The 14,733-nt window shown below is 41.4% G+C and overlaps 2 protein-coding genes across 3 annotated transcripts in view; both read right to left on the minus strand.

Annotated features, from left to right (window-relative positions):
* Positions 1–14,733, minus strand: part of LOC105477974 (proteasome 20S subunit alpha 6) — a 41,177-nt gene that overhangs the window by 13,848 nt on the left and 12,596 nt on the right. The window contains exon 1 of one of the 2 annotated variants that reach the window (XM_011734899.3): positions 12,930–13,066. The exons of the other annotated variant lie outside the window; for it this stretch is intronic. Within the exon in view, the coding sequence (XP_011733201.1) occupies positions 12,930–13,005 (76 nt within the window). The 5' untranslated portion in view covers positions 13,006–13,066. Of the gene's footprint in view, positions 1–12,929; positions 13,067–14,733 lie in introns of those variants that run through there. 2 annotated transcript variants of the gene reach the window in all.
* The window catches only part of PROR (protein only RNase P catalytic subunit), a 184,804-nt gene that overhangs the window by 4,286 nt on the left and 165,785 nt on the right, over positions 1–14,733 (minus strand). Inside the window, exons 11-12 of the transcript XR_011625959.1 lie at positions 12,930–13,305; positions 2,970–3,010 (exon numbers count right to left, since the gene is read on the minus strand). The gene's annotated coding sequence lies outside the window, so the exon portion shown is untranslated. The remainder of the gene's footprint in view (positions 1–2,969; positions 3,011–12,929; positions 13,306–14,733) is intronic.

Genomic DNA, 14,733 nt, shown 5'->3' on the forward strand with positions numbered 1-14,733 from the left:
AAAATCTGTACGTGTTCAGTACAGGAGCAATTTTTTCCCTTAATATTTATGATCAGCTGGTTGAATCCATGGATGAGGAACCCATAAATATGGAGGGCTAGCTGTACAACTTTCACACTGCTTCTTGGTTCTGATCCTGATATGGCTAATAAAGCTTCTATCAGATCAGCCCTCCACAAATAAAAACTAACTCTAAACAAAACAACAACTACCTAAAGACACCACAAAGTCAGATTCTAGAGGGGAAGTCAACAGTTGGGAGAAAGAAATGGCATGAGTTGAGCTTCCCATTTTTGGGGCTCATAACCTGAGAGCCGTAAAGGCTGAACTCCCACAGAAAACTCAGTCTTTTTGGCCTGAAGAACTAGAGAACAGTTGGGGGTAACAATAGCTGCTAGAAAACGAGGGAGAGAAAAGAGAGCGCTAGGGAGTAAGAGTCCCAACTTCTATATATAAACACTGCCCAAATCTCTGGCAGATTCCATAACAACACACACAAGGCAGACTCCAAGCCGCCCAATTAAGGATAAAAGAAACAGAGTGAGATTTAAGATGCCACCCAAGAGACAGACTTTGTAGCTTGAGAATAACCAAATTAACTGCCTACTAGAACAAAATAAGTCAATACTCTTTGGAGAAATATAACCGAATCCAGAGTCTTCACAAAATAACATTCATAAATGTCCAGGATACAATTCAGAACTCTCAACACACCAAAAAACAAACCAAGTCAAACTAAAAAACCAAAACCAAAACCAAACAACAAAACCCAGGAAAATTGTGTTTAATTCTCAAAAAGAACAATCCTGAGATGACCCAGATGTTGCTGTATTAGCAAAGATTTAAAAACAGTTATTATAACTATGCTCAATGACATGATGGAAAATGTTCTCAAAATGAAAAATGACAGGAAATCTCAGCAAAGAAAAAATGAAAGAAGCAAAAGGAAATTGTAGAACTGAAAAATATAATACATAAAATTTAAAAATTCACCAAATGGACATAACTGTAGAATGGAGGTGAGAAAAGAAAGAGTGAGTGAATATGAAAATGCATCAAATTATCCAATCTTAAAAAGGCAGAAAAAATAGTTGAAAAAACACAATGAATCTGTGGGTCTACATCAAAATGTGTAAGATATGTATAACTGGAGTCCTATATGGAGAGCAAAGAATGAGGAAACAAAATCTGGAGAAATAATAGCTAAACATGTTCAAAATATGGCAAAAGACAAAAAAACTTCAGATTAAAGAACCTCAGAAAACTCCAAGCAGAACGAAAACAAAGAAAATCACATATAGATTCATTATGGTCCAATGTCTGAAAACCAAAAATAGAAAAAATTTTGAAAACAGAGAAAAACAAATTACACACAAGAGAACAATATATAAATGTCTGCTGATTTAATCTGAAGATAGTGGAATAACATTCTTAAAGGGTGAAAAGAAAAACCTGCCAATTCAGAATACACACAACAAAAATATCCTTCAAGAATGAAGGTAAAATAAAGACACTTTCAGATGGGCATAAGAAACACTAAAGACAATTCTTCAAGCTGAAGAAAAATGATATTAGATAAAAATTCTGATCTTAAAAAACGAGCAACAACAAAAATGGTAAATATCTGAGCAAACACAAAGAATTATTTTATTCCCTTCCTTAAAAATACATGACTGTTTAAAGGAAAAGTTGTAACACTTGTGGAGTTTCTAAAATATGTAGATGTATTACTTTATAGAAGGGAAAGGCAGTAAACAACATTTCAAGCTTTGCACTTTTTTTTTTTTTTTTTTTTTTGAGATGGAGTTTCACTCTTGTTGCCCAGGCTGGAGTGCAATGGCACGATCTCGGCTCACTGCAACCTCTGCATCCTGGGTTCAATCAATTCTCCTGCCTCAATCTCCTGAGTAGTTCGGATTACAGGTGCTGCCACCACACCCAGCGAATTTTTGTATTTTTAGTAGAGATGGGGTTTCACTATACTGGCCAGGTTGGTCTCGAACTCCTGACCTGAGATGATCTGCCCGCCTCAGCCTCCCAAAGTTCTGGCATTACAAGCGTGAGCCACCACGCACGGCCAAGCTTTCTACATTTTCAGTGAAGTGATAAATATTAACTCTTAAGAAGACTAAGAGATGTATATAATCCTTAGAGCAATCACTAAAAAAAAAAAAAAAAAAAAGCAAAGTAGTAACCAAAAAATTAATAGATTAAAATGAAATTCTAAAAACTACTCAATCCAACAGAAGGTAGGAAAGGAGGTACAAAAGAACAAACAAGCAAACAAAACAGAAAAGCAAATAATAAAACAGTAAACTTAACTCTAACCATATCAACAACTGCATTAAATGTTAAAGGACTACATATTCCAATTAAAGGCATAAATTGTTAGAATGGATAAAAAAGCAAGACCTGCCAGGCATGGTGGCTCACGCCTGTAATCCCAGCACTTTGGGAGGCTGAGGCTGGTGGGTCACCTCAGGAGGTGTTCGAGACCATCCTGGCCAACATGGTGAAACCCTGCCTCTACTAAAAATACAAAAATTAGCCGGTTATGATGGCACACGCTTATAATCTCAGCTACTTGGGAGGCTAAGGCAGGAGAACTGCTTGAACCTGAGAGGCGGAGGTTGCGGTGAGCTAGGATCGGGCCACTGCACTCCAGCCTGGGTGACAGAGCGAGACTCTGTCTCAAGATAAAAAAAAAAAAAAAAAAAAAAAGGCAAGACCCAACTATATGCTGTCTATCAGAAACATGCTGATAAATGGATGAAACAGCAGCATACCACGTAAACAGTTAAGCATAAGGAAGCTGAAGTGGCTATATTAATATCAGACAAAGTAGACTTCAAGACAAAATATTATCAGAGATAAAGACAGACATTTCATAATGGTAAAAGGATCAATTCATAAAAAAGACATAAATATATATGCACCTTATAAGAGAGCTTCAAAACTGACAAACTTACAGGGAGAAATGGCCAGTCCCACATGGTTGAAGATTTTAACACTGCCACTCAGCAAATGTTAGAAATGGAAAGAGAAAAAAAAAGAACGGAACCACATTAGGAACCACCTTGACCTAGTTATGTGTAGAATACTACTGGCAACAAATGAAAAACATAAAGAAACTATGACATAATAAATGTGTGTTGTTTAAACGCCACTAAATTTGTAGTGATTCTGGCTGTGTGTGGTGGCTCCTGCTTGTAATCCCAGCACTTTAGGAGGCTGAATGAGGAGGATCACCTGAGCCCAGAAGTTTGAGACCAGCCTGGACGACATGGCCAGAAATCAAGCAAGAGTAACAGACAACAAGAGAAAAACCAGCTAAGTCAAAAACTGGTTCTTTGAGTCAATAAAATCGTTAACCCTCTGGTAGACTGGTAAATGCATCCCCAAAAGATATCTATGTCCTAGTCCCTGGAACCTGTGAATGTTAACTTATATGGCAAAAGCAGGCAGAGGGTCTTAATAGAGGTGATTAAGTTTTTCCTAGGGAAAAAAAAAATTATTAGTAACACTTGATCCTCAATCCCACATAGCAACTGGCCACAGAGAAAAAAAAAAATCACCTAAGCTGAGCAGGTGTTTTGTGGTTTTCCATGGGTCCCACCATTTCCTGTTATCTTTCACCCAGCCTGTTTCACTCACTGGCATTACTTATCTGGTCTGTGTAAGCATTTGTGTCCGTCATCCCTGAACTAAATAAATGAATACATGCTTATTGCTTAAATAATGCAAAAAGGTAAAAGCCACAAAAGAGTATCTTCCCTACCACATAAACTTTTGTCCCACAAAATAAAAAACACTTTACATATAAAAAATGCTTCTCAACAGAGAATGCACTTGCGAATTTACCAGGATTCATTAAGGGGGCCCTTGTTCTTTATATAGACCAGTGCTGTCCAACAGAAATTTCTGTGATGCTGGCAATGTTCTATATTTGCAATGTCCAATATGATAGTCATTAGTCATATGTGGCTGTTGAGCACATAAAATGTGGCCAGTGTAACTGACCAACTGGATTTTAAAGTGTTTTTTTTTTTTTTTTGAGATGGAGTCTCATTCTGTCACCCAGGCTAGTGTGCAGTGGAGTGATCTTGGCTCACTGCAACCTCTGCCTCCCAGGTTCAAGTGATTCTCCTGCCTCAGCCTCCCGAGTAGCTGGGACTACAGGCACACACCACCATACCCAGCTAATTTTTCTGTATTTTTAGTAGAGACGGGGTTTCACCATGTTGGCCAGGCTGGTCTCAAACTCCTGACCTCAAGTGATCTGTCTCCCTTGGCCTCCCAAAGTGCTGGGACTATAGATGTGAACCACCACGCCCGGCCAAATTTAAAGTTCTTTGTTAGGAATATCATTTCTACTATTCCTCTCCTTCTCTGAACTTCCCTTCTCAATCTTCTTCACTGCTTTCATCTCTTCAGCCAGCTCCTGAAATACTGGTGTTTCCCAGAATTCTATTATTTTCTCCATCCCTGGAGAAAAAAAGCCTGCTTCTTTTCTTACAGGCCTTATTTCATAATATTATTACTAACCACTCAGTTTTTTAAGCTACAAACCTGGGTTATCACTCTTGACTCTAACCTCCTGCCTTTTCCCAAGAAACATCCACTCTTATACCTATGATTTGCTTTAATATACTCTAGAAGAGAGGGGAAAGTGTGTGGGAAAGGGAGGAAGCAAGAATGACAAAATACTGACATCAGATGAAGCTGTGTGATGGGTACATGAAGGTCACTATACTAGCCTATCTATATTTGTCTAAAGTTTTCTATAATAAAAATTTGAAAAATAAGCTCAAGAGACCCCTCCATCCTTTCTCTCTTATTACCTTAATTCACTCATTAGGGTTTATATGAATTACTGATACTGAGCAAACCTCTTCTAACTGTTCTTCCTGCCATCAGTCCCCTTTTTATTTTCTTTTCTGAGACAAGGTTGTCCAGGCTGGAGTGCAGTGGTGTGATCGTAGCTCATTGCAACCTGAAACTTTCGGCTCAAGCAATCCTCCTACCTCAGCCTCCAGAGTATGTGGGACAACATGTGTGTACTACCACACCTGGCTAATTTCATTTTATATATTCTGCAGAGACAAGGTCTTGTTATTTTGTGCAGGCTAGTCTCGAACTCCTGGCCTCAAGCAATCCTCCTGCTTTAGCCTCCCAAAGTGTTGGGATTCCAGGTGTGAACCATCAGTCCCCTTCCTAATCCCATTTCTACACTCAACTTTTCTATTATGTTACTTAATTACCCTGCCATTCTTAAAGCCACCCCCCACCCCAACTCTGTCCAAAACACATGGAACAAAGTCCAAACTCTAGCATGGTACTCAAGCCCCTTCAAAATATTGCTATAATTACTCTTCCAGTTGTTACTGTCTATACTCCATCCACACTGACTGATCTATGCACTGGTCCCCCAAATTTCTTTATTTAATCTTCATCTGGGCCAATTCATCTCTGAGAAGCTTTTCCCGGCTCTCCTAGGCAGTCAGTCACTTCCTATAGCACCCTTTTTGTACTATTTAGTACTCATCAAGTTGCGCCGTAATTTCAATAAAGGCTTGTATAAATGAATCCCCATTTTAACACTACTGCCATTAAATGTTTTAAAATAATTTCCAGAAAAATGGAAACTGCCAGAACAAAGAATCTAGAGACAACACCTAGAGTATCTTTTAAAGAAACACTAGCAGGGTAAAAAGTAGTATCACAGCTTAGAGCAGATACAGACAACCTATGGTACATGAAGGCCAATTAGGAAACAAGAGGCCGGGCGCGGTGGCTCATGCCTGTAATCCCTGCACTTTGGGACTTTGGGAGGCTGAGGTGGGTGGATCACTTGAGGTCAGGAGTTCAAGACCAGCCTAGCCAACATAGTGAAACCCTGTCTCTACTAAAAATATAAAAATTAGCCAGGCGTGGTGGCAGGTGCCTGTAATCCCAGCTACTAGCGGGGCTGAGGCAGGAGAATTGCTTGAAACCAGGAGGCAGAGGTTGCGGTGAGCCGACTGCGCCACTACACTCCAGTCTGGGCGACACAGTGAGACTCCATCTCAAAAAAAAAAAAAAAAAAAAAAAAAAAAAAAAAAAAAAAAAAAAGGAGGCTGGGCACTGTGGCTCACACCTGTAATCCCAGCACTTTGGGAAGTGGAGGCAGGAGGATCAGTTGAGCCCAGGAGTTCAAGCCAGCCTGGGCAAACACCAAGATGTCATCTCTACTAAAAATAAAAATAAAAAGTTATCTGAGCATGCTGGTATACACCTGTACTCCCAGCTACTTGAGAAGCTGAGGCAGGAGAATTTCTTGAGCGCACAAGTTTGAGGCTACAGTGAGCTACGATCACACCACTGCACTCCAGCCTGGGCCATAGAGTGAGACCCTGTCTCAAAAAATAAATAGCTGGATGCAGTGACTCACACCTATAATCCCAGTACTTCAGGAGGCCAAGGCAGGTGGATCACTTGAGGTCAGGAGTTTGAGACCAGCCTGGCCAACATGGTGAAACTCTGTCTCTACTAAAAACACAAAAATTAGCCAGGCATGGTGGTGCATGCCTGTAATCCCAGCTACTTGGGAGACTGAGGCAGGATAATTGAGTTAACTAGGGAGTTGGAAGTTACAGTGATCCAAGATTGTACCACTGCACTCCAGCCTGGGCAACAGAGTGAAACTCTGTCTCCAAAATAATAATAATAATAATAATAATAATAATAATGATAATAATAATAATAAAGAAATAAAGATAAAAATAATAGCTTATGAGGCAGCATTTTAAAAGGGTATTTTTTAAAGTCAGGATTCAAATGTTGGCAACAGTACTTAAACACTATTTACATCACCAAATATTTTGGTTTGGGCTAAAATTTTGGAAACTTACAAAACTCCAAAACTGAATAAAATATTCTTGAATGTCCAAGATTATGCAAGAAAATAATAAATGATAGTCCATTTTCATTTTCCTTCTTTTTTTTTTCCTTTTCTTTTTCTTTTTTTGAGATGGAGTCTTACTTTGTTGCCCAGGCTAGAGTGCAGTGGTATGATCTCAGCTCACTACAACCTCCGCCTCCCGGGCTCAAGCAATTCCCCTGTCTCAGCCTCCCTAATAGCTGGGTCTACAGGCGCCTGCCACCACACCCAGCTAATTTTTGTATTTTTAGTACAGACAGGGTTTCACCATGTTGGCCAGGCTGGTCTCGAACTCCTGACCTCAGGAGATCCACCCGCCTCGGCCACCCAAAGTGCTGAGATTACAGGTGTGAGCCACCATGCCTGGCCCCATTTTCCATTTTTTAAATGGGAAAAATTATAATGCATTACACTCGACTCCAAGCCCCCAATTTTCTAAATCTTAAATACATAGTAAAATACCTAAGTATTAGATTGAACCACACAAAACTGCCATTTTTACAGGTTAAAAAAAAGTCAAAGAGTTTTTTTTTTGTAGTTCTACAAAACAACCATGCAGTTTCACGGTTCAACCCAACAACAAACCATTAGGTTAAGAAGTAAATTGCTTCCTTGCTCAAACAAAATGGTATAAACAGTTATTCTGTATGTAGAAATGTCACTTCCACAGTAATATCTTATTTGCTTTGTTTCCTTCCCTACAATTTTCCCCAACACTTCCCCAATTTTTCTCGGATTCATTTGTATACTAGAAAAATACAGTGGCTAAACATAAAAGGCACGGTGGCAAAATGTTCAGGACAAGCACACAATGCAAGACAATGGCTCATAGTGTGCACAGCTCAGGCTGTGAGAACAGCAGAGATATATATTCCCTTTATGTCACTCATCAGGCTTTGCAAAGCATTTACAGGTGATTCTGAGGTCCTACCAATTATTAGAAATGTAACTTAAGACTTTTCCCACCCATAATTTTGTTTAGAATGCTGTAGAGTTTCAGGATGTAAATATGATTTTCTTCCATATAAACATGGGCTTGAAAAATAAAAGCGAATTGAGAGATACACATTCTATGAGTTTAGTTATTAAAAAACAAGGGATGTTCTACTGGAGCAAGGAAAGTATATTCATGTTCAATTTCAATGCTGTGTGGCAAAAAAAAACTTTTGTTATTAAGATTTTTTTGAAGTTGCTAATTTGCTTTTCCCTAAACTTTTAGGCTACATAATTGAGATGTGTGGTTCACTATAAAGTGCCTCTTAACCTTTTACTCTTTAGAACAGTGATTCCTCAATGGGGTGGGGTCATTAGAAATCTTGGCACTGGGGGAGGGGGAATATGAGGTTTGAAAATACAGCAGTATTCGATCCCATCACCTTTTTTGTGTAGTTATATACATATTTATGTATATATGCACATGTATGTATGTGTATGCATGCACACACATGCAATGAATTTCAAATCAGATTCAAGGAGGGCATGAGAAGCCTGGGTTGAGAAATACTGCTTTGAAATAAGAATATTTTTTCAATTGCAAAAGAGGCAAATGGTAAGTACTTCTCAGTCATTTGTGAAATTTCTGACTCCATTTACATCAGCCATTTGTTTCTTCTTGACAGCATCCCCTACAGAAAACACTAATTGAAGGTGGGGCATGGTGGCTCACACTTCTAATCCCAGAACTTTGGGAGGCCGAGGTGGGCGGATCACAAGGTCAGGAGTTCAAGACCAACCTGGCCAACATGGTGAAACCCTGCCTCTACTAAAAATACAAAAATTAGCCGGGCATGGTGGCAGGCACCTGTAATTCCAGCTATTCAGGAGGCTGAAGCAGGAGAATCATTTGAACCCGGAAGGCGGAGGCTGCAGTGAGCTGAGATCACGCCATTGCACTCTAGCCTGGGCGACAGAGCGAGACTGTCTCAAAAACAAACAAAAAAACCCAGAAAACACTAATTGAGTGCTTACTATATATATACACCAGGCAATGTTTTAAGAGCTTTTACATTTATTGACTAATTAAATCCTTAAAGCCCTATAAGGTTGGTGGTTATTATCTTTACAGATAAAAAGTTCTTAGAGCTGCTATGCAGCAAGGACTTGAACTCAAGAATTCTGGCTTCAATACACAATGACACTTCTATATTTTATTTTCAGTATGTCTCCACCAGTCCATTTCTTTCTAGTTCCCTATCAGCATGCTCCCTTCTTTGTAGCAACCAGGCAATGCCCACATACACCTGGCAAGCAAATCCAAATGACTACTCCTCCTCTTTGCCAGACCTATCCAGCAAAGGATCAGCAAACAGAAGAGAAGGGCCTAAAAGTAGCCAGGCTGAATTTGGCCAACTAGGGCCTGAGTCCCATTCCCCCCAACACACCTCCTCCCTCTAGTAACTTGGGCAATTCCCAAAAGTAGATTACAAAGCTAGGTGTTCTACAATTTTTAACATATGAATACATGCACAAACATACAACTTGCATATGTACATTAAGAGAAATATTTCAGGCTTGGAGCAGTGGCTCATGCCTGTAACCTCAGCACTTCAGGAGGCCGAGGTGGGCGGATCACCTGAAGTCAGGAGTTCAAGACCAGCCAGACCAACATGGTGAAACCCCATCTCTACTAAAACTGCAAAATTAGCCAGGCATGGTGGCGCATGTCTGTAATCCCAGCTACTTGGGAGGCTGAGGCAGGAGAATCGCTTGAACCCAGGAGGCAGAGGATGCAGTGAGCTGAGATCGTGCCATTGCACTCCCGCCTGGGCAATAAGAGTGCAACTCCATCTCAAAAGAAAAAAAGAAAAAGAAAAAGTCTTTCTCTCCACTCCCTGGGAGCAAACACTGCCAATAATGTTATTAACAATTATAAATTATGTTTATAATTATGATTGGCATTATAACCTTTTTTTTTTTAGACAGAGTGTGGCTCTGTCACCTAGCCACGAGGTGCAGTGTCACGGTCTTGGCTCACTGTAACCTCCGCCTCCTAGGTTCAAGCGATTCTTGCGCCTCAGCTTCCTGAGGAACTAGGACTACAGGTACGCCAGCACGCGCAGCTAATTTTTTTTTTTTTTTTTTTTTGAGGCGGAGTCTCACTCTCTCACCCAGATTGGAGTGCAACGGCATGATGTTGGCTCACTGCAACCTCTGCCTCTCGGGTTCAAGGGATTCTCCCGCATCAGCCTCCCGAGTAGCTGGGATTATAGGCACCTGCCATCATGCCCTGCTAATTTTTGTATTTTTAGTAGAGACGGGTTTTCACCACATTGGCCAGGCTGTTCTCAAACTCCTGACCTCAGGTGATCCGCCCACCTCAGCCTCCCAAAGTGTTAGGATTACAGGCGTGAGCCACCGCGCCCGGCGCTAATTTTTTGTATTTTTAGTAGAGACAGAGTTTCACCATGTTGGTCAGGCTGGTCTTCAACTCCTAACCTCAGCCCACCTCGGTCTCCCAAAGTGCTGGGATTATAGGCTTGAGGCACCGCACCTGGCCAAGCATTATAACTTTAAATGTATACCTCTATTTTTTGATATATCAACTTCAGACATTTATCTTTTGAGTCCCAAGTATGGAAGATAAGGAGCATACTTACCATTCATTAATCTCCCCTCACCATCATCCCATTTTAAAAATATTATTTTCCTACTGTCAATGTTAACAACTTGCATTCTGTAATCCTTCCATGCTTTGTCTTTGGAGGATTCTAAAGTTTATAAACAGACAGTATTGAGAATATTATGATTATGTATATATTTTACTGGAGAACTAAGCATGGAGGGACCCATAAAAAGGGAAATATTCCATACAGATGTGCCAATCTAATAGGCCGAAAAACAAAGTGGGCCAAAGAATCAAACAAGCATCTAATAACATTCACTGAGCATTTACTATGCAGCAGGCACACGTTAAGCACTCTACATACATTGCCTTATTTAATCCTCAAAACCACCATTTAAGGAAGAATGATTATGAGCACAACTTTGGAAAGAGAAACTAAGGCTAAGGTTACATGCCTGGCAAGTGCCTGTATCAGCTAGTATGGAGCAGGGCAGAGATTTGAATCCAGGCATGACTCCAAGGCCTGAACTCTTCACCACTAAACTGCTTGCTCATACTAGTCTTTCACTTTCTTTTTCCTAACAATGTCTAATTAATGCCCTGAATAGCAGAGGGAGTATGTTATTCACAGAGATTAAAATAATTCTGTCTAGGCCGGTGCTAGACCGGGTGCTCATGCCTGTAATCCCAGCTCTTTGGGAGGCTGAGGTGGGTAGATCACCTGAGGTCGGGAGTTCGAGATCAACATGGAGAAGCCTTGTCTCTACTAAAAATACAAAATTAGCCAGGCGTCGTGGCTCATGCCTGTAATCCCAGTACTTAAGAGGTTGAGGCAGGAGAATTGCTTGAACCCGGGCGGCGGGGGTTGCAGTGAGCCGAGATTGCGCCATTACACTCCAGCCTAGGCAACAAGAGTGAAGAAGTTCCGTCTCAAAGTCTCAAAAAAAAAAAAAAAAAAAAAAAAAAATTCTGTCTAGATAATGAACTTGTTTTCAGATAGATGTTCTCTTCCAAATCTTTTAAAACTATCACAATGACACTGTGTACAGCCTTTCTACTCACCAAATCTGGGAAGCATTAACGATTATGCTTTATGGCTGGATTTCACAATACAGTATACAGAAATAAAGTATAGGTCTCGGAGTGACTTTTCCTGTTCACACATTAAAAATCACGAATAGAACACTGAAAGCAGTAGTCTGATATATGAAAATTATTTAAAACTCAGGAATTTAACACAATAAACGAAAATTCCTTGAGGATACAGTTATCTCTTTGTTCTATCCTTAATCATGTTTTTCAATTGGGGATAAATTAAAAGGGCTATTGAATTATCCAACATGATGATGTTTCTTGCTACATTATATACACTATGCAGTAATACACTGAGCAGTTTCATTCCCAGTTATCTTTATTTCTAAAATTTACAGATGAAGAGAACATCATTTACAGACCAATTCGCTCCTTATGATTCCAAGCACAGATGATTATATTACTGTGCAAGGCACGGAGCCACTAAACTCATTCAAAAATAAAACTATCACGGACCAGATGTAAATCAAGCTCTACTGACACTCAATTCTCTATGGCAGGAGGTCAAGTGTCTGGCTTATAATCATAACCTAAACCTTGACACCATTTCAACGCAACAAAACACATTCCTATTCCGAGTAACTGATAGTTTCTTTCCACTACAGGTGTTCTTCAGTAAACTAGTACACAGAACCTCATCTACAACTCAGAACCGGCATTTAAATTAATGGAGCATTCAAACAGATGTGGGTAAAAAGGGGATGCCAATTTCAAGACCAGCTCTAGAATCGAGAGTCACTCATTCTATCAGTTTCCCAAAGATGTCTTGAACTCTGTAGATATTTGTAAATTGACACTTCTAATTTTTGTTATCCGTTTGTTAACGTATCTGACACTCTAAGCTGTGAGCTTCAGTATGGAAGAGGGGTAACATTCATCTTTGTATCTCCTAGGACTAGCAGTGTCTGGTACACAGCAGGCTCCGAATGCCTGTGTGGAATAAACCACAGGAAGTCCACGCTGCAAACAAAGGAAAACGGAGAGGAGGCATTTTAATTGAGACGTTAAGAAATCAATTACCCTTTAGAAACAGGCCTTGTGCCTCGCCAGCACAGAGTGCAATAAGTGAAGGGGCCTCAGGAAGCCGGAGTAAGGCATTACAGCCCTACCTTCCTTAACTCTCCATTGGGTCTAGACAGCGTGGCCTCTCGCCCTGCAGAGAGCCAGGCCTTCAGGCCCCCGATCCCTGCGTCCAGACGCGTGTGCAAATACCACAGAGCTCAATCCAGCCTGTTCTCCCTTCCCAGCTCCGGCTCAGCTCCGGCCCCAGACTAAACTCGGGCCGCGTCTGCTCGCTCCAGGCCGTACTATGACAGGGCAATTCAGGTGGACCACAGGCGAACCTGGTTCACTCACCTACTTGGTAGAGCCGACCCTCGGGTGAAAAAATAGTAATGTGGCGGTCAAAACCGGCGCTGGAACCACGGGACATCTTGGTAGAAGCACTACTTCAAACACAATCCCTATGTCCCGTAGCTCCCGCACCAGGCGTACAAGCACCTCCCGGAAGTTGCAGCGACTGCTTCCGGGGTATCAGCCGCATTTCTTCCGCTCTTGCACGCCAAACTCATGGCTCTGGAGCCAGTTCTAGTGCTGAGCTCTGAGGCCCCGCCCCCAACGGGGGTGGTGGATGGAGGGCGGGGTGACTTCCAAGGTGTGCGCCTGCGCCAAGCCGGCCTCTTGAGTGGATTGAAGAGGTGAAACTTGGGTCGTGGCAGTTTCAGGCTTTCATCTGGAGAATGAATTGACAATAGCAAGGACGAAAAGCCTTCCTGGGGGCCCAGAATAGTGATTTGGCTATCAATGTGACCTAAATAGTCCGTGTAATTAACAAGTCTCTTACATGCATCATGTGTCTGATCATGACTGCTGGCTTGCCTTCTTCCTAACCTCTTTTACCCTCCACTTTGGTTCCTATTACGGGGGAAACAGGTTGCAGCTGCAGTAGCTGCAGCAGCTGCAGCTGTTAAATTTAGGCACTGAAGGAAGCGGGTTCAAGTAGCCGCTGGAAAGAACATTATTTTCTGACAGCCAGGCAAGATCTTCCTTTGGCCAGCAGCCCCGATAATTTTTAGTCTTTTTTTTTTTTTTTCGAGACGGAATTTCGCCCTTGTTGCCCAGGCTGGAGTGCAATGGCGCGATCTTGTCTCACTGCAACCTCCCCATCCCGGGTTCAACCGATTCTCCTGTACCAGCCTCCCGAGTAGCTGAGATTACAGGCGTGCGCCACCACGCCCGGCTAATTTTGTATTTTTAGTAGAGGCAGGGTTTCACCATGTTGGTCAGGCAGCTCTCGAACTGCTGAGCCCAAGTGATCCACCTGCCTCGGCCTCCCAAAGTGCTGGGATTACAGGCGTGAGCCACCATACCCAGCCAACTTTTAGTCTTGAAAGTGGAACTCCAGCCTGGTCAACATAGGAAGGCCCCGTCTCTAAAGAATAAAATAAAATTAGCTGGGCGTGGTGGCGCACGCCAGTAGTCCCAGCTACTCGGGGGGCTAAGGTGGGAGGATGGCTTGAGCTCAGGAGATCCAGGCTGCAGTGAGCTATGATCACGCCACTGCACTCCAGCCTGGGCGAGAGAGGAAGATCTATCTCAAAAAAAAAAAAAGAAAGAAAGAAAAGAAAGTGGAACTGAGGTTGAAATACGGGTAATGGGGAATGAGGTTAAGCACCCTTGATTAATACTGAACTAGAGCTGAAGAGATGGGGCTTATGGCAGCTAGTGTCACATGGATTAATGAGAGTAATTCCAAGCTGGCGAGGTAGCTCCCAGAGAACAGCAGGTGGCTTTTCAAATCGCAAATTTGTGCCTCTTTTGACTTTCCCCAAGGCACACTCCTATTTAATGAATATAAAATGCAAAACATAATGTTAGAATAGTTGTTTTTCTCCCCAGATACAGATGGTTTGTATACAAAGAAGGCAAGATACACTAATGTTTGTGGCACTGTAATGCCTGCTGTAATACTGAAGTAGGGATTCTTACCTCTTTAATGTATTTCCTGAACTCACTTTCTATTTTAAAGGAAAAATGTTCTAAGACCCTCAGAAGGGAATTCCAGTTTCTCAAGAGTGTTTTTAAAAATTAATTTCAATTTTATTAATCTAAAAAATCCAAAACTGAAACATGGTTAAGAAAACGGTAAATGCATACAGCA

Source organism: Macaca nemestrina, chromosome 7, assembly GCF_043159975.1.
Source record: "Macaca nemestrina isolate mMacNem1 chromosome 7, mMacNem.hap1, whole genome shotgun sequence".
NCBI classification, from domain to species: domain Eukaryota; kingdom Metazoa; phylum Chordata; class Mammalia; order Primates; family Cercopithecidae; genus Macaca; species Macaca nemestrina.